Below are 18,787 nucleotides of genomic sequence, written 5' to 3' on the forward strand. Positions count from 1 at the left end.
AATTCACAATTGTTTTTTCCTTTTAAATATGTCCGATGCTGTCGAAGTTCTTTAAAAAAAAGTAAATCTTTTTTTAAAAAAATAGCCTTGATACAAATACTATGGACATATATATTTTTTTTAATACGAACAAAAACATTAGAACAAAAAATTTTGGAATCCCTATGTTTTTTATTCAATTAGAGCTAACATTTCGTATATTATTTTTATTCATTTCGTTTGTATAGCATCATAATAATCGATATTTTTACACAATAGGAGCTGGCCTAGATGATTTTTTTAAAACTTTTTATAACCTCTTATTAAATTCCTCTCATCACAATTTTTTCATTGCTTTTAATATGACGATGCTCTCGAAATTCTTTAAAAAAGTTTTTTGTTTTAAAAAAGCATTAATAAAATGTAATATTCACATTTTCTTTTCTATAGAAACAAAAAAAATAAAAAACACCAGGGTCTCCACGATTTGTTTAGAATAGAAAATTCTAAAATTTTAATCCAATGTCTGGAAAATATGCCACATCATATCAAATTTTTGTTTTTTTATTTTTAGAACTTGTCTGATTTTTTCTCCATCATTAAATGTGAATTGTAAACTATAGAAAATTATAAAACCCCAAATCTAGAATAATTATAATTCATCGTCGAGATCATATAAATACTAGTACCTACAAGGTTGGATTCGGAGCATTATTACTAGCTATGAAGTACATATTCGTTTTCTCTCTCTTTCTCATTCATTTCTTAGTCGTGTCCTCAAAGAAGCAGGTTTACATTTTTTTTCTCTTCATTCTTTTGTTGCTTCCTTATCATATACTGACACATGTTTTGTGACAATCAAAATAGGTGTATATAGTATACTTTGGAGGACACAAAGGAGACAGAGCGTCGCACGAAATAGAAGAGATGCATCACTCATATCTATTATTAGTGAAAGAGACGGAAGAAGAAGCAAGAAATTCTCTTATTTATAGCTACAAGAACAGCATCAATGGTTTCGCTGCAGTGCTTTCCTCAGAAGAAGCTTTGCAGCTTTCTGGTACAAAATAAACACACATGGGTTTTGGATTTCATTCTTTCTCAATCTAGCTATAACAAGAAACACAATTGTCTCGCAGAATTTGAAGAAGTGGTATCCGTATTCGAAAGTCACCCAAGAAATTCTTTGCAGACCACAAGATCATGGAAATTTTTAGGGTTAGATGGATTAGAAGAAGATGAGGAGGTACATGTTGGGGATCAATTTAACATTGGAAGAGACATACTCTTAAGTGCTAAATATGGAATGGATATTGTTGTTGGGGTCATCGATACTGGTATGTGTTCTATATTTTGTATTCTACATTATTTGTTTGTTTTTGTTTTCTTCATATAATTCCACACTAGTACTAATTGCATTCTTACTCTCGTATCAATGAAGATAGTATTTGTTAAGTAGTATTAATGTAGTTTTGATGATCAGGTATATGGCCAGAATCCAAGAGTTTTAATGAAGAGAATATGGATCCCATTCCCAAATCATGGAATGGTATATGCCAAGATGGAGTTGATTTCAACTCTTCGCATTGTAATAGGTGACATATTATTTCTTTTTTCAATGGTTGTGATCATTTATTTTAGAATAGGGAGTTTTATAGTTATTTTTGTTTTGTTATTTTTTTAGGCAAACCAGTGTTTTAAATACTAGATTGAATCGACCGGTTCAACTGGATATCCGTATTCCACTGGTACAATAACACATAAATATCGGGTTGTGTTGTGTCGGGCACAAATTGGTTGAACTAGTGTTATACCAATCTAAATATCGATGTCATACCAATCTAAAGATTGATATAAATATGTATAACATGTATGGTTTGGATATGTTTTCAGAAAAATTATTGGGGCTAGGTACTATCTTAAGAACTTTGAAGTACACTACGGTTCACTAAATTTCTCTGAAGATATTAAATCAGCACGTGATGTGAATGGTCATGGAACCCATATAGCCTCAATAGTAGCAGGCCGACGCATTAGGGGTGCAGCTGCCTTAGGTGGATTTGCGGAAGGTACTGCCTCTGGTGGTGCACCAAATGCCCGCCTCGCAATATATAAAGTCTGTTGGGTTGAACCAGGAAGATCAAAAATCAACTCGTTAGATTGTCTTACAGCTGACATTGTAGCTGCCATCGACGATGCCATTGGAGACGGTGTTCACGTTTTAAGCATTTCTATCGTGGGATCTAAATCAAACCATTATCATCAAGATGGTATTGCTATTGCTGAACTTCACGCCCTAAAAAATAATATTGTGGTGGTATGTTCTGCTGGGAATGGTGGTCCAAAATTGAGCACGGTATCGAATGTGGCACCTTGGGTCATCACGGTTGGATCAAGTAGTATTGATCGCAAGTTCATTAGGCCTCTTGTGCTAGATAATGGCATACAATTCATGGTGAGAATATAATTATTTGGTGTAATATATTCTTTTCGTTGATTTTTCCATAGAAATTCATCATGTGAAACCCTTTTTTATTTGCATGTTTTTCTCTTTTGTGTTTCACTACATTGCTTTGTTCGATGATTCAAATTTCAGGGGCAAACAGCGACTTCGTTTGAGCTAAACAATATGCACAAATTAGTGCGTGCAGTAGATGTCGAAAACCCTAGTGTTGAAGATGCTGCAAAAGGGTACATTTATTTACATATTTTCATCATTTATTATTACATTCTTATATTTTTCTTATCTGAACACCAATATTCAATTTAAGGTGATCTGTAAAAAGATGAACAAAATTCAATTTTAATTGTATAAATATTTCATTTGGGTTTGAAGGAAGTGCACCTATGGTTCCCTCCCACTGGGAAAGATTAAAGGGCATATAGTGTTATGTGATAATGGACAAGGAAGAAGAACAGAAAAAGGCATTGAGGTGAAAAGGGTAGGGGGTGCTGGTTTTATTCTTCGAAACAATGAAGAACTGGGTAATGAAGTAGAAGTCGAGAATCATGTTCTTCCAGCCATTACATTAACAGCCTCTGATGCAATGAATGTCTCAAACTACATTAATTCAACCAAGAATCCCATGGCAACTATTGGAGATGCAATGACCATTATTGTTAAGAATGAACCAGCACCATTAGTATGTAGCTTCTCAGGTAGGGGTCCAAGCCTCAATGACCCTTTCATTCTTAAGGTATAACAATTAATTACTTACTATTTCGCTAAAAAAGTTAATAAGGATCATCACAAAATTGTTGTCTAATGTCTAAATTTATTGGTTCTTTTATAGCCTGATATTGTAGCTCCGGGTTTGAATATATTGGGAGCATGGAGTGAGGATTCAACTCCAACTATGGAACCACATGATTCTCGACAGGTCGAGTATAATATTCTTACTGGGTCTTCTATGGCTACTCCTCATGTTGCTGCTGTAGTTGCACTTGTTAAAGCTATTCATCCTAGCTGGAGTAGTGCAGCTATACGATCTGCTGTACTGACTACAGGTAATTAATTAGGTCTTGTTTTTTCATATCCTGTTTTAGAAACTAACAATTTCAGTGTATATATCTATAGATCTAATGTATGTATATATTCACTGTGTAGCCTCAACGAGAGATAACATGGGTTCATTAATAACTGACTATGATGGTAAAATTGCGACTCCCTTTGCACTTGGGTTTGGTCAACTCAATCCAACAAAAGCAGTAGATCCTGGTTTAGTATTTGATGCTTCTTACACAGACTACCTTATTTACCTATGCAATAATGACCTAAAAACTATCGACAAAATCAGATCATTTGATCAAATTTTTGAGTGTCCAGAAGAAAGAACACCAGTATACAATCTCAACTATCCATCACTGGCAATCCCACAACTAAAAGACAATATAACAATTAAGAGGACTGTCACCAATGTTGGAAATTCAAATAGTGATTATGTTATTAGTATCAAAAAACCAACTGGGTTACTAGTGAACATCAATCCAAAAACTCTATCCTTTGATCATGTGGGGCAGAAGAAAAGTTTCGAAATTACAATGATTCCAAATGGCTATGCTAAGAAGTATCTTAAAAATAGTTATAGATTTGGGTCATACACTTGGACTAATAAAGATCATACCGTTACAAGTCCTATAGTTGTCTCTTTTGCTTGAGTTGAATGTATGAGCTTTTTTTGTTAATACATTGTTGAGTAATAATAATTTTGTGTGGGCGTGTTAGAAAGATACTCTTGCTTATAAATAATGAAGCTAAGTATATGATACTTAACCAACTGCAATTCAAACAAAGAAATAACTCACAAGAGAGACTCCAAAATTAATTAACTAAACCTACAAATTATAGAATAAATAGAAGAATAAATCACTTAATTAGAAAAAGGCAATGTCCCAATTAACTATAATATTTGCATACAAGTTGAAGAGAAGATGATAATTAACGAAAGTGTTTTTCCCCGCTTGTACTAGCTGCAGAAGTTGCAGCTGAAAAAATGGGTCGGGTCAGACCCGGCACGATAACCCGGAATCCGACCCAATGTACTACTAAGGTTAAGAAGTCCAATGGATCAGAAGAGAAATGAGATTCATTGGGCCAATTACGATCCGAGGTTGGGCCTTGCCTGGATGGACCTTATTGTAGCCCATTAATCTTGAATTGAAGTATATGTAATAGAGCTTGCGAAAGATGGTTGCGATCAACAATTTCAGAAATCATAATCTTGCAAGAGATCAAAAGAGGATTGATTGCATTCATCGACTTTACCAATCTTTAATTATTTACATTGATTAACTTTCAGCTCTTACAGAAAATAAGTTATAATCCACAATTAGTACTTCTAATTTGAACCCAACGGGGATTGTGAAATAAATTTTTGAATCATACTAATTTACTAAACTAGTAGTTAATAATTGTCCAAGTCTATAAATCATAAATCAATTTGGGTTTGCCGGATTAGAAACGGTATCTGACCATTTAGTTATTAAAATTTAAATGGCAAACGACCACTCGATCATAAACAGTTGTAACATTTTCGATTTAAAATTTTAAATAATTTTTTAAACAATTTTGATATAAAATACCTCAAATGAAAACATTTTTGATATTTTATAATAAAAAATGATATATAACCCAGAATTTAATAGTCCATAGCAGCCAACACATGGAGAGGAGGGTTTAAGATTCACAATTTTATTTTTAACAGGAGAGCTTAAAATTAAACATTAGATTTAGGGGTGCTTTTGAGCCCCAAAACCCGCGTCTCGTTCTCTCTTCGCTCCCTCAGTGACTGCGAGCACTCTTTCTCTGAATCTGAAGTGAACTCAGTCGAAGCTGATACGGATCCAAATCTTCTCTTAAGCAACGAAAAGGTGTAGCTACAGTCATTCACAGAACATGTATACTATATGGAAATCGTTTTGATGATTTGGATTCCACTGCTTATTCACTCTTTGTGATGCTTATTTGGATTGTTTCTGCTAATTGAATACTTGTTCTCTAAAAATTGTTTGGCTTGTAAATGCTTGTATGATTGCGAGTTACAGATTTTCTTTCAATTTCTCAGCAGCCAAACAGATCGCCACTGCACTCACTCGGGCCCAATCTGAGATTTTCTTGGATTGGATCCACAGGTGTTACGGGAAGACAAGTAGAAAAGAAACTATGATCGGGGTAGGGAAGATCAAGCAATACTCTAACGTGCTTGACAAACCCCTTAGCAAGGGCAAACAAGAGGTAACTTTCACTCTCGATTTGTAAATTTTTGTTTCTACTCTCTTATGTCCTCCTGTTTGGTTGCTTAGAAAATGTGCAGGAAAAGGAAACGAAGTAAAAATTTCGAAATTCCAAGCTACTGCTCTCTTATAGGAACCTTCTCTTTTTGTCCTAGTTGCAAATTTTGAAAATGAAAATTTCAAGTGTATGTAATTGATACTCGGTTATATGTTTCAGGTCAGTTTAAGTGCTTTTGCATTCTTGTTCTCAGAGCTTGTTCAGTACAATCAGACACAGGTTGACAACATTTCTGAGTTAGAACGCAGGTGATCTATCGTTTCTAGGCTTTTACCTAATTTAAATTTATTGTACAAAAATGCATCCTTAGTTTAAGTTTATTCCCATGTATTCATGTATCTATAATTACCTTGCCTTATCCATGTTCTCTGTTTCCAAAGAGGTTTGTACCAAGTTCAGTGGCCGAGGGTTTCCGATCCCAATAATGAAATAGGATTTTAGTGAGTAAATTTGTTAGCTATGACATTTTCATTTGCAATCATTTAAGCATAAATGGATAGAAGTTGAAGAGTAATTTTGGAAAAGAAAAAGTTGCAGGAATGAGGATATTTTGAATTGGTATAATGCAATCTTTTTCAACTCGGATAGTTTTTGTGTGAATTTATTTATATCTATTTGTGATAGTTCACCTTGTAGCAATTAACCCTATTATCTGTTTGGAAATGGAGCAGGCTTGAGGATGCTGGGTATGCTGTTGGTGCTCGAGTTTTGGAACTTCTTTGCCATAGGGATAAGGTGTGGCAGATTTCATGAGACTCTTGGTGTATTGACTGATCCATATCTTAGTTAGGTCTATTATGATGGTAAAAATGAGCCATGTCATCTGTTAAATTTTTTATCCAAAAGAATCTGCAAGGACAAAGATTGATATGATCTGAAATTAGAATTGGTAGCAGCATTGTTTTCAGTTGCATTTGCATCTTATTATTGGATTGTGGCATGATCCAATTCTGAAAATAAGGATGTTTTAAAGTCATTTGGCCAGGTTATTTACTATTGTATATTTATCATATTACTCCTGTCATTTGATTTATCATCACAAACAAGTGTAGCCATCCTATCTTTGGTGAGGCTACCATAGATAATGCCCCTATATCATTGAAAGGGGTTTATTGGATCATTTGGTTCCTTTACCATATTTTGTTTTGGTCTCGCACTTTTTCTATTCTCTCTCCATGTGTGTGTATGCGCGCGTGCTTGTACAAATTACAGTTTTCTTTCCCTTTGACGTCTGAATTTCTTTCAATTCATTTTACCAACTTATGATGTGCCTATATCTTAAGGAGTATTATTTAAGTTTTCTTTGCTACTCGCTACAGACAAGTCTGCCCTCCTCTTCAAGGTTCCCTATTCCTACTCCATTAGTCTTGTACCAGAAAGTCTTTTTTTAATGGTTGTATTAGGCAGTCATCTATATATATAAAACTAAACGACCCTCACAACTATCTGATAAGCCAAGTTTGACATATGTATGTGCTATTTTGGATATTTCATTGCATAGAGCTTCATGAATTTTAAACAAGTGCTACACTGATGCCTATGCTTATATTTTTCAATATCTAATTTTTTTTTCAGGGGAACAGAAGAGAAATGCGATTGTTGGGTATTTTATCTTTTGTACACAGTACTGTATGGAAGGTGCTATTTGGAAAGGTAAGCATTATAGCTTTATGTTTATTGGGTGCAATAGCTGATTTTGATGGTCATTTGTGCAGAAAATATTGCATTCTCTTAATTGACTGATTTTTTCTGCCCCTGCTATCTGGATACCTGCATCTTCCATTGTAATGTTGACTTTCTTTCCTCTTCTTTTGAGCACTGCTGCATGTTATGTTTAGCCTGACCAGTTAAGTCTAGTTGAAGCTATTTTGATTTATTTTCATGCTTCTAAGTAATCTTGTTTCTATTACAATTTCGTACTTTTGGTTGATCTTGATCTGAAATATCATGGACTGGAACTTTGATATGTGTTCCTGTTGATGGTATTTACAAATTCAGATTCAGGATAATGCTTGCACATTATGATGTTGATCCGTGTTCCCTAAATCCCTTGCGCATAGTCGTTTGAATGAAGGAATGCTGTTGTCTGTCTCTAAGCCATTATCCCTTAGCTTCATAAGGGAGCCTTAAGAATTAATCAAGCTGACCGCTACTTCATCTTATGATGCATCCTTCTTTGTTCTCTATATAATCATGTCATGATGTTACCGGCTTACTTAAGAAAGGGCAGCGAACTTGAACAATATATCTTACCAGCATCTCTTTTCTACATATTAGGTTGCTGACTCACTTGAAAAAGGCACTGAACATGAAGATGAATACATGATCAGCGAAAAAGAGCTCCTTGTGAATCGGTAACAATGAGCTTATTGCTTTCTGATTCAGCTGTTTCAACTGGTAGGATTATCATAGCAGATAAAACTTAAGTTGATTAACAGTTCTTGGGATGCAGATTCATTTCAATTCCAAAGGACATGGGTACATTTAATTGTGGGGCATTTGTTGCTGGAATTGTAAGAGTAAGTATTATGCTGACGCCATATAATTCCCTGATCATCACTTCGATACAAGATCTAATAAACAATTTATTTCCCTTTTCCAAGGGTGTTTTGGACAGTGCAGGTTTTCCAGCAGTAGTTACAGCTCATTTTGTACCTGTTGAAGGTCAGCAACGACCACGAACAACCATTTTGATAAAGTTTGCCGAAGAGGTATATGTTATCTGTTTGCCCTTTACTTAAAACTGTTTGTCTTGCATTTTGTTTAATGTATATTGTGTCCTATACTCCTATTCCTTCCTTTTTCGTTAAGACACGTGGATCATGCCTCCCCTTATGAGTTTCATTGATGCAGCAATATAGAGAATGAAGTTTTCATAGATAAAGTTTCACGTGAACTATAGAGAATTTGTTCTTAGACTGCCATAATGTCCTGTGGTAAATTGGTAATTCATGGCAGTGGCCAATTTTTGAGCATTCGTCTTGTGACTTGATGATTATTTGACTAGAGGTTGAAATTGCTTGTGATGGCGGAAGGCTCTAGATTTGTTTGTCAACTTAGGTCGAAAATCAATATGGCTTCTATAGTGCACGAGAATTTGGCGGATATGACATGTTGGTGGTCTTTTGCTAACAAACTTGGGTGCTCTCAGTTTGATCTGGCCTCACTTGGTGTTAGGGTAATTATATCACTTGTCATTCCAATCTTAACCACCACGCTTGTCTTGTTGGTGAGTTTGTTATACTGTGGAGTTTTTGCAGTGGCAAGCATGGTTTTCAATTAACTCTGACAAAGCCTTTAACTCAGTCAACTATTTGGGATGCCTAACATCACTGTTTTAACAAATCACCTGAACTAACACAGACTCCCAAGTCCCAACAACTTAAGACAACTAGGTTGCTTTACCCTTGTAGTTCATATTGCTTACCCTTGTAATTCACCTTCAAGCAAAGATCTTCTGGTCTTACCATTCCCTCTTTTTTGAACTTGAAAACAAATGATAGACTAAATTGGAAAGTACTTCTGGAATCCAACTACACATTTTTATAGTTCTCTGAATCAATAGGCATAACATTTTATGTTACCGCCTTCTTAAAAATTGATGTAGCTTACATCATACTTTGTCACATTTAAGTGAACGATGCTAGGCCTTGTTGTTTGAGTAAACTAGTCAACATGCTTGTAACAGTAAACTTTGTATGCCCTAACTTATTGTTCTCATGGATCCCTTCATCTGAACTTTTTTTTCTCATCAAACCAGGTTCTAGTAAGAGAAGCAAGGTTAGGTTGATGATTGTAGCAGGATATTTTCTTGTCAACACACTGCAACGTATTTGCGAATGGCAAGTCTTGAACCGGGCAGCTGCAATCGTGGATTTTTATGAGTAAATACTGTCAATCATACTTGTGGGAATTTCAGCTCTCTTTGATTTATTTTGATGTTTGTGATTTACTGATAGTGATTATTAAAAAGGGGGTTGATGTTGAGTAAATGTTGCATCTGTTGGTGTTTTGATGGGCGTAAATGGATTGTTTATGGTCAGTCAAGTAAGCCTCCCGGGTGGAAATGTGTCATTGGAAATCTAGTTTTGCTTCCGTACTACAGTATTACATTAATGCAAAATTTCTTCAGAAGTAACAATGCGTACTAGGGACCACTGCTTTGTGGTACCTAGTAGTAGGGATGAAATAAAGCTAGGCTGGGCCGGACTTCGACAGGCCCAAGGCTAGGCCCTTTCTTTTTTATGGGCTTGGGTCTCAAAAACCCGAGAAGTGAGATCCACATTGTTCACAACTTTATTTTTGGGAGCAGTTATTTGCACAAAAGTTTGGACTCATTGCATACACTTAGTTAACACACTCAAATATTTTTCTAATACACACAATGAACTTCCCAAATTATCCTTTAATACATTAATTACATAACATTTAATATCCTTAAACACCCTCTTCCTCCACCTGTATATCCTAAATTATCCTCATCTTCTACATTTGTGTTTGATCTGTTCCGGACTCTGCATGTTTTATCTTTCTTTTCTCAATTAATAAGCAATAAAACCCAGTTTATTATTGTGAATTATAATCATTATTATATCTTGTTTGTATTTCACTTTATTGTTTTAAATAAAGCCCCAAATAAAATTTACTTTTGCCCAAAGAATACAAAGAATAAAATGTGTCTTTAAATTATGTTTTTGTCAGTCATAATTGGTTCATACTAAAACTATCATTCTCAAGGCTTCTCAATATCGCAGAAAGGAACAACAATATATATGTGTGTGTCTATATATATATATATATTTTAGGGTTTGTTCTTCGCTAATGGGAGGCAAACCATGACAATTGGTAAATTGAGAAAACATAGGAGTAGACAGGAAATTATGAGAAGATGAGAGGCGAAAAAAGGAGAGCATTATTATTTGTATAAAAAATTTAATTAAAATGTCTAAGGTTACCAAGCTTAATTTAATTGTATTGTATTGTATTGTATTGATAAACAAACGTGGGTGTAAAAAGTAAATAGGTATTAAGGTAATTTCATATGAGGATTATTTGATAAATTAAAATTCTCTAATGTGTGTAAATATCTGTCCCATTATTTTTTTACTTAAAATATTTCTTATTAACTCTGGCTCGGCTTGTTTAAAAATAACAGGCCTTAAGATTGACCCGTTGAGCCCGATTTGGTACGTGTTAATATATTGTGTGTGTAGGCCATAGGACCAACGAGCTGGACTTCTTCGAGTCTTGGCTCGGTCCGTTGTTAAACGAGTTTAATAATGGGCCCACCAAACTCTACCCTTTGTCATACGAGCTGGGGCCTGGCCTGAAGAGGGCTGTCCACTAGCCGTCCGCGGATAACCTGGTCCACTTTCATCCCTAATTTATAATAAAGACAACTGAACCTAACGTCATGCAAAGAAAGCAGAGGCAGTCAAATGAACCAACGCCCTACCTCCACTAATATCTAACCCAATAGGTATTCCAGTAATAGGACGAAATTTTGTATTACAAATAGATGACAAAGTCCACTATTCAATTGGACTAGAAGCTGCCCAGAAAGAAGACCACAAACAACTACATGTAGAGGACAAAGCCAAATACAGAGAGACATTCACAAGAACAGGGATCTATATTCATTTGCCTCTTCAGCCATTTCATCCATACTTCTGTCCTTCCTTTCCTTGTCCAAGTCAAGCTTCTTCTTTAATTCCTTCTCCTTCTCATTAATCTACGTGATGAATTATCAGCAGAGCAGAATTGAGTAAATTATTACAGTAAAAATATAAGAGCATAGACAAATAGCAGAGATCAGTAAGAAATGTTCCATCTTACTGCATCGTAGATCTCATTGTTCACCTCAAAGTCCCCGCCTTTCCGTGGAAGGATATGGATGTGAACATGAGGTACTGTTTGTCCTGACTGCGGACCATCCTACAGCATCAACATACAAAGTGAAGTTACATTAACAATATTCACCCCCACGCCAGAACTACCAATGAGGGCATGTTAGCATTAAGCGTCATCCTTGTGTTCACATCATGCCCAGCTTAATGAGTTCAACAATTAACACTGCCACCCATTAAATCAAAAACAAAGCAAAGGGTCTACTTGCAATTTTCTTACTTGGATTGTAAATGTGACGGATGATGCTTTGTGGAAGCCCTCAAGCCGATTCCCAACCTTTTGAGCTGTTAGCCATAAGTCATTTGTCTCATCCACAGTGAGATCAGAAAAGCGCTTCACTTCACGCCTTGGGCAGACAAGCACATGTATATATATAGTGTCAAGAAAATCAAACTTCAAAATTTTCACCCATCACGCGGATCAAATTTGCACAATTCTGACAGTGAAAGAGTTTTAACTCACAGAAGTAGACTCCTTGCAAATTATATGTGACAAATGCATAGATTGGAGAATTGCAAATTCTAAATAATAACTGACAGCATATTGCCACCAATCATGGATTACTTCCCCAAAAAGATGAACCTTAATAGTTTTGTTCATCTTACTTGCAAGTGCAACTCGTTCTCAAGGATCCCATCAAAATAGGGCTTGAAGGGAGAAGATATATGCAATTTCACATTACCATTGCTGATAATTTTCATTGATTCATCACATAAAGGCCACAATAGAGCAATCTAAAACTTACTTTGAAGCTTGCAATCAAAAACTATAGTCAACTCTACCAAAAATATATCAAACACCCAATTTATTGTAAACAGAGAAGATGGGAGGAAGATGGGAGGAGATCTTTTCTTTTCATTCATTTTTCAATTCAATGATTTACATACCTATATATAGATCAATACAAGTGAAAGTCAAATAAACTATTTTTGGTATGTGTACACTTTCTATGGTAGGTAGGAAATACGTGATTACAGAAAGCTAAATGCATTATAGTCAAATGAACTACATTTTCTATGGTAGGTAGGAACCACGTGATTACAGAAGGCTAATTGCATTATAAAATATTTTTTCTGCATTATCTCCTCCAATCAAGTCAATGCCCATAATTTCTCTTCAACTCATGCCAACACTCCCCCTCAAGTTAGTGCATAGATGTCTCTAATGCCCAACTTGTCAAGTGAGTTGAAGAAGATTTTACTTGAAACTACCTTAGTAAGAACGTCCGCAAGTTGGTCTTCTGATTTCACAAACGGAAACTTAATGACTTTGTCTTCAAGATTCTGTTTGATGAAATGTCTATCTATTTCTACATGCTTTGTACGATCATGCTGGACAGGATTGTGTGCAATTGCGATAGCTGCCTTATTGTCACAAAATAGATTCATCTCAGATCGAGGAGCCATGCCAATTTCAGTTAACAGTCTTTTAAGCCAAAGAAGCTCGCACAACCCTTTTGCCATCCCCCTAAACTCAGCTTCAGCACTTGATAATGCTACTACATTTTGCTTCTTGCTCCTCCAAGTCACCAAATTACCTCCCACGAATGTGAAGTAGCCCGATGTGGACTTTCTATTGTCAATATCTCCTGCCCAATCTGCATCCGTGTATCCTTCAATATTACAATGATTGTTCGTTGAGAACATCAATCCTCTTCCTGGTGAGGATTTTAAGTAACGTACAATCCTTAATACAGCCTCCATATGAACTTTATGTGGATAGTGCATAAATTGACTCACAGAGCTAACGGCATAAGCGATATCAGGACGGGTATGGGATAAGTAAATCAACTTACCAACTAATCTATGATATTGCTCTTTATTTGCTGGCACTGAGTCTGTATGTTCCCTTAAGTTGAGATTCTGTGCAATTGGAGTGTCTTCTGGCTTACAATCCAACAAGCCAACTTCTGATAGTAAGTCTAGCACATATTTCCTTTGAGATAGAAATATATCCTGTTTTGATCTTAGTACTTCAATGCCCAGAAAATACTTAAGTCCTCCTAAATTTTTCATTTCAAACTCTTTCGCCAACTGTTCTTGAAGTCTTGCAATTTCCTCCACATCGTCACCGGTAAGAATCATATCGTCAACATAGATTATAAGCACTGTTACCTTACCACATCTATGTTTAAGAAACAAAGTGTGGTCGGCATTGCTCTGTTGAAATCCATATTTCTTCATGGCTAAGCTAAAACGACCAAACCACATTCGGGGGGATTGTTTTAGCCCATAGAGAGCTCGTTGTAATTTACACACTACTCCATTCTCAGTGGATGTAGTATATCCCGGTGGAATATCCATGTAAACCTCCTCTTCAAGATCACCGTGCAGGAACGCATTTTTTACGTCGAATTGATGTAGTGGCCAGTCTAAATTGGCTGCAAGAGACAATATAACTCTGACGGTGTTCAACTTAGCCACTGGTGAAAAAGTCTCCTGATAATCCACGCCATAAGTCTGTGTATACCCTTTTGCTACCAACCGCGCCTTATACCTCTCAATGGTACCGTCCGCCTTGTATTTGATGGTGAAAACCCATCTACACCCCACAGTACGTTTTCCTATTGGTAAAGGAACAAGAATCCAAGTATCATTTTTCTGCAAGGCCATCATCTCCTCTTGAATCGCATGAACCCATTTTGAATTTGTCAAGGCTTCTTGGATATTACTTGGAATGTAACCCGAGTATAAATTGTGTGTAAATGCCTTGAGAGGTTCTGATAGCCTTGTTGTTGATACATAGTTTGCAATAGGGTACCTGGACCTTCTTGATTCAAAAGTAGGAGAGTATCGATCTGGTGGCTTGCCTCTATTATGTCTAAGAGGTAAGCTGTAGTTGACAGAATTATCCACGTCATTAGAATTATCAGTGAGATGTTGGATAGTGGTACTTACCTCAGGAATATTCTCAAGAGCTGGGTCCGTAGATACTGAAGAGAGGGGGGTATTGACTTCTTGTACAAATTCTCCAGATTTATCATCAAATTCTTCATTTTTGTTCATACTCAGATTGCTATCAGATCCACCCTCACTCTTATATTCTTGAGGATATGTCGGTATATTTGACTCTTCACTAGGCCAATTCCACCAACTCTGATTTTTCTCTTCATCTCGGATCTCCCCTTGAAGAGGAGAATCAGATTTTTGAGAGGAGAAAAAATTATCAGATTCCACAAAAGTGACATCCATAGTTATGTATGTCCGGTTGGTGCCAGGATGATAGCAGTGATATCCCTTTTTTTGTGCAGCATAACCCAAAAAAATGCAACGGACGGCACAAGGATCAAGCTTGGTCCGTTGATTCTTATGAATATGAACAAATGCAACACACCCGAAGATACGAGGAGGAAGCAGTAAGACCGATGGTACGTGGGTATGGTGCAAGAGAGCTTGTAGTGGAGTTTCAAATTGTAACACCTTTGAAGGCATACGATTCAGCAGATAAACTGCCGTACTAACTGCTGCTTCCCAATATCGTTGTGGTACATATGCACCCAATAAAAGAGCACGTGCGGTTTCTAAGATATGTCTGTTCTTTCGTTCAGCAACGCCATTTTGTTGAGGCGTTTGAGCACACGAGGTTTCATGGAGAATGCCATGAAGCTGAAAGTAGGCTTGGAATTTTTGATTCACAAATTCACCTCCATTGTCTGAACGTAGAATTTGTATTTTTGCTGAAAATTGAGTCTGAATCATGGCATGAAATAATTGAAATATATGAAGAACATCTGATTTATTTCTTAACAGATATAGCCACGTCATGCGAGTACAGTCATCAACGAATGTAACAAACCAACGATTGCCAGATATTGTAGTGATCGGTGAGGGTCCCTAAACATCATAATGAACTAGAGCAAAGGGAATATTACTTTTATTCAAACTGATGGAAAACGGAACACGATGACTCTTTGCTAAAATGCAGGTCGAACATTTCAACTTGGAGTCATGAACATCAGAAAATAATGCCGGAAATAAATGTTTCATGTAACTAAAAGAAGGATGTCCCAACCGTCGGTGCCAAAGCCAAATTTGTCTTTCTTTGCTATTGAGAGACTGATGCATAGTATGAGCAGCTCCACAACTGAAATCATCCATATAATACAACCCCCCTTTCTTAGTACCACGCCCAATGATCTCCTTGGTGAGAATATCCTGAAAAAGACAAAAATTGGGGTAGATTAGAGCAACACAATTTAGTTCCACGGTGGCTTGACCAACAGATAACAATTTACTAGAAAGTGAAGGAACCAATAATGTATTAGATAAAGAAAGAGAAGGTGATAGCTTCACGGTTCCTGCCCCAGTAACTGGATATGTAATCCCATTTGCATTGGCGATACTAGTTCTTCGGGGTTGAGTGAATGCAGTAAAATCATTTTGACTAAAAGTCATATGATCGGTTGCTCCGGAGTCAATAATCCAGCCATGAAAGTCACTCTGATTAGAACCCAATAGTGCAAAGCCACAGTTACCTGAAGTAGAGGAGTCAGGTGGTGTATCTGCTTGAGATATGAGAGATAATTGAGGATCAGCTGTCATCATGGCCACTCGACCGGGGTGGTTGTGTGTAGCAGCTTCACGTTGCTTTTTCGCTTTAAACTCAGTCCACCACTCTGGATAACCGTTGAGTTTGAAGCAAGTTTCACGCGTATGTTTCAGATTTCCGCAGTGTGCGCAACCACCACCCTCAGGTTTCACTTTGGATGTTCCACCATTCTTGCCCATGCTTGAAATAGAGGAACCAGGTGTATTAAATTTCAAGTTCAAAGGTTGTAATTGCCAAGCCTTAACGCCTCGAGAAGCCATGACCGCCCCAGTGGAATGTTCTGTCCCAGTGATCATTACTGATTGCCTGATATCTTCTCTTCGAACATGTGCATAGGCTTGTTCGATCGAAGGGAACGGTTTGAGCTGTAGCACGTCACTCCGGATTTTATCCAATCGATCATCCAACCCATCAAGAAAAATATAAACCCGATCTTCTTGTAATAAGGAGTTATAGCTTTTAATATCATCAGCACATTTCATTGGGTTTGGACGTCGGAAGTCTATCTCACGCCATAAGCCTTGCAGGTCGTTGTAATATTTTTCAATAGGGCCTCCGTTTTATCGTAGCCGGTGGACCTTTTTCTTCAAATCATAAACCTGAGAAATATCATTTCCATCAAAGTAAGTTGTAGCAATCGAATCCCATACCATTTTCGCAGTTGGGAAGCGAATGAAGTTGCTGATTAAGGGTGGATCCATAGTATTGATAAGCCACCCTTTGACAATAGAATTCTCAGTTCGCCATTTTCGAAAGCTGGAATCAATTTGTGGAGGTTCTGGTAGATCGCCATTAATATATCCCAGCTTGTCTTTGCCCGAGATATACATCTCAACAATCTGGGACCATAAAGCATAGTTGGTACCATCCAACTTGATGCCAATCTGTGCAACGGAAGACTCAATATTTGGGGTAGGAGTTTGAGTCAATAGTTGGGTCATTCGGGATGTCAGATCTTCGATATTTGGTTGGGTTACCATGGATGAAGTCAAAGGGTTTTCTCCATGGTCGGTGGTGGAGGGTATATGGTCTGCCATTGAAGAATGTTTAGAGCTTTAACCTGCTCCGATACCATGTAAACAGAGAAGATGGGAGGAAGATGGGAGGAGATCTTTTCTTTTCATTCATTTTTCAATTCAATGATTTACATACCTATATATAGATCAATACAAGTGAAAGTCAAATAAACTATTTTTGGTATGTGTACACTTTCTATGGTTGGTAGGAAATACGTGATTACAGAAAGTTAAATGCATTATAGTCAAATGAACTACATTTTCTATGGTAGGAACTACGTGATTACAGAAGGCTAATTGCATTATAAAATATTTTTTCTGCATTATCTCCTCCAATCAAGTCAATGCCCATAATTTCTCTTCAACTCATGCCAACATTTATTATTATTGATTTCTTAATAGAGAAAGGATATGACCTGCAATGGAAAGTAAAAAAATTGCGATCAGAGTAAAGAGAAAGAAGAAGGGTATAAGGACCCAGTAGAGAAAAACACGAGAAGGAAAATACCAGGATGAACTGGACGCAGGTTGACCATGGCAAAGGAAAGTCCGGTGGAGTAGAACACTCCCTTTGGATCTATCTTATACGGCCCAAAGGTGTAGAAATCCGTTGTCATCTGCGAACCAATTGTTCAAATATTAATCGCATTTACAGCAAATTCAAGTATGAGAGCAGTAGAAATTCCAATCGAAACTTACCGTGGAACCAGCAGCGATGCAGGAAGAGGAGACTGATCGGAAGGTCGAGAAGGATTGTGCAGCAAACCACCAGGAAGAGCAGGTAAAAAAGTGGTCTGTGGCTGCAACGAGTCGACGACTTGATCGTTTACCATTTCGTCTCTGTAATTCGATATTCGAACGTCTTTTTCTGAGTACTTTTCTTTTTTTATGATTCCAGGCTGACCAATAAAGGCTCATTTGACTAATGATTGGGCTGATAAAAATTTCAAAGCCCATTTGTCGGATGAATCATTAAAGACAAATAGGGTGGACATGAAAAAAAGATTATTTTCAAATGATATTTTTATGTTGGGTTAATTAGCAATACCTCATTCAAATCAAATTTTTATTCCAATAAATACACTATAATTTTTTTCAACACATAAGTGAATACGTTTTATTTCATTAAGGATAAATTATTTAAAATTTTTTTTCTTTCTATAGACCATACTACCATCAACCATTGTTAAACTTCTAAATTTCAACAATTAAATATATTTTCTGACGTCAGTGTGATCAATAGTCATAACTCACTCGTTTGAGCTTCGATTGAGATTATCTTTGTGGCATTTAAAAAAGACTCTAAGATCCACAACATTGTGTCTAATACATATTTGACGCTTCGAATATTTTAGAGGTCAAATCGAGGTTCAAAATTTATGTATCAAAGCTTTGTTTATTGGAACAAGTTTTCCTGATTAGGTCTTTATTGGTAATTATCCCTCATATTAATGGGATGTGTATCTTTTGAAATGCTTATGCAAGTTTGGTTTAGCATAATAGTGAAGCGTAAACTTGGCTATAAATTGTAGCTTAAGCTCTCGAC

The 18,787-nt window shown here is 36.5% G+C and overlaps 3 protein-coding genes across 6 annotated transcripts; 2 read left to right on the plus strand and 1 right to left on the minus strand.

The window, feature by feature from the left end:
- Positions 1 to 702: 702 nt before the first annotated feature.
- On the plus strand, positions 703 to 4,137 carry LOC119992696 (subtilisin-like protease SBT5.6). Its single transcript, XM_038839490.1, has 9 exons — positions 703 to 768; positions 847 to 1,039; positions 1,119 to 1,316; positions 1,463 to 1,574; positions 1,873 to 2,434; positions 2,576 to 2,670; positions 2,816 to 3,176; positions 3,273 to 3,486; positions 3,587 to 4,137. The coding sequence occupies exons 1-9, from the start codon at positions 703 to 705 to the stop codon at positions 4,135 to 4,137; spliced, it is 2,352 nt and encodes a 783-aa protein (XP_038695418.1).
- A 1,051-nt stretch (positions 4,138 to 5,188) lies between these two features.
- LOC119992539 (trafficking protein particle complex subunit 5-like) lies at positions 5,189 to 9,908 on the plus strand. Of its 3 annotated transcripts, none has more exons than XM_038839276.1 (9): positions 5,189 to 5,349; positions 5,544 to 5,713; positions 5,930 to 6,018; positions 6,442 to 6,505; positions 7,346 to 7,423; positions 8,048 to 8,124; positions 8,223 to 8,289; positions 8,374 to 8,481; positions 9,531 to 9,908. In XM_038839276.1, exons 2-9 carry the CDS (start codon positions 5,642 to 5,644, stop codon positions 9,558 to 9,560), a joined length of 585 nt encoding a protein of 194 aa, XP_038695204.1. In that variant the 5' UTR covers positions 5,189 to 5,349; positions 5,544 to 5,641; the 3' UTR covers positions 9,561 to 9,908. The 3 variants fall into 3 exon arrangements, with proteins under 3 accessions (XP_038695204.1, XP_038695205.1, XP_038695207.1); XM_038839277.1 differs by having other exon boundaries at positions 5,190 to 5,349; positions 5,547 to 5,713; XM_038839279.1 differs by having other exon boundaries at positions 5,204 to 5,376.
- A 1,301-nt stretch (positions 9,909 to 11,209) lies between these two features.
- On the minus strand, positions 11,210 to 18,213 carry LOC119992866 (bifunctional bis(5'-adenosyl)-triphosphatase/adenylylsulfatase FHIT). 2 transcript variants are annotated; one of them, XM_038839670.1, is made up of 5 exons: positions 17,941 to 18,213; positions 17,750 to 17,858; positions 11,897 to 11,961; positions 11,606 to 11,704; positions 11,210 to 11,501 (listed from the first exon to the last, which is right to left on the minus strand). In XM_038839670.1, exons 1-5 carry the CDS (start codon positions 18,196 to 18,198, stop codon positions 11,385 to 11,387), a joined length of 648 nt encoding a protein of 215 aa, XP_038695598.1. In that variant the 5' UTR covers positions 18,199 to 18,213; the 3' UTR covers positions 11,210 to 11,384. The 2 variants fall into 2 exon arrangements, with proteins under 2 accessions (XP_038695598.1, XP_038695597.1); XM_038839669.1 differs by having other exon boundaries at positions 11,897 to 12,043; positions 17,748 to 17,858.
- Between the last annotated feature and the right edge of the window lie 574 nt (positions 18,214 to 18,787).

The sequence above is a fragment of the Tripterygium wilfordii genome, chromosome 23 (genome assembly GCF_013401445.1).
Source record: "Tripterygium wilfordii isolate XIE 37 chromosome 23, ASM1340144v1, whole genome shotgun sequence".
NCBI lineage: Eukaryota > Viridiplantae > Streptophyta > Magnoliopsida > Celastrales > Celastraceae > Tripterygium > Tripterygium wilfordii.

Bases quoted from the DNA above. Each gene is read 5' to 3' on its own strand.
- LOC119992696 (XM_038839490.1), top strand. From the start codon at position 703: ATGAAGTACATATTCGTTTTCTCTCTCTTTCTCATTCATTTCTTAGTC. The intron at 1,575-1,872 runs GTGACATATTAT...ATATGTTTTCAG, and splicing joins AACTCTTCGCATTGTAATAG to AAAAATTATTGGGGCTAGGT. The intron at 3,487-3,586 runs GTAATTAATTAG...TTCACTGTGTAG, and splicing joins ATCTGCTGTACTGACTACAG to CCTCAACGAGAGATAACATG.
- LOC119992539 (XM_038839276.1), top strand. From the start codon at position 5,642: ATGATCGGGGTAGGGAAGATCAAGCAATACTCTAACGTGCTTGACAAA. The intron at 5,714-5,929 runs GTAACTTTCACT...TATATGTTTCAG, and splicing joins TTAGCAAGGGCAAACAAGAG to GTCAGTTTAAGTGCTTTTGC. The intron at 8,482-9,530 runs GTATATGTTATC...TCATCAAACCAG, and splicing joins TGATAAAGTTTGCCGAAGAG to GTTCTAGTAAGAGAAGCAAG.
- LOC119992866 (XM_038839669.1), bottom strand. From the start codon at position 18,198: ATGGGCTTTGAAATTTTTATCAGCCCAATCATTAGTCAAATGAGCCTT. The intron at 11,705-11,896 runs GTAAGAAAATTG...TTGATGCTGTAG, and splicing joins CCGTCACATTTACAATCCAA to GATGGTCCGCAGTCAGGACA. The intron at 11,502-11,605 runs GTAAGATGGAAC...TTCATCACGTAG, and splicing joins ACAATGAGATCTACGATGCA to ATTAATGAGAAGGAGAAGGA.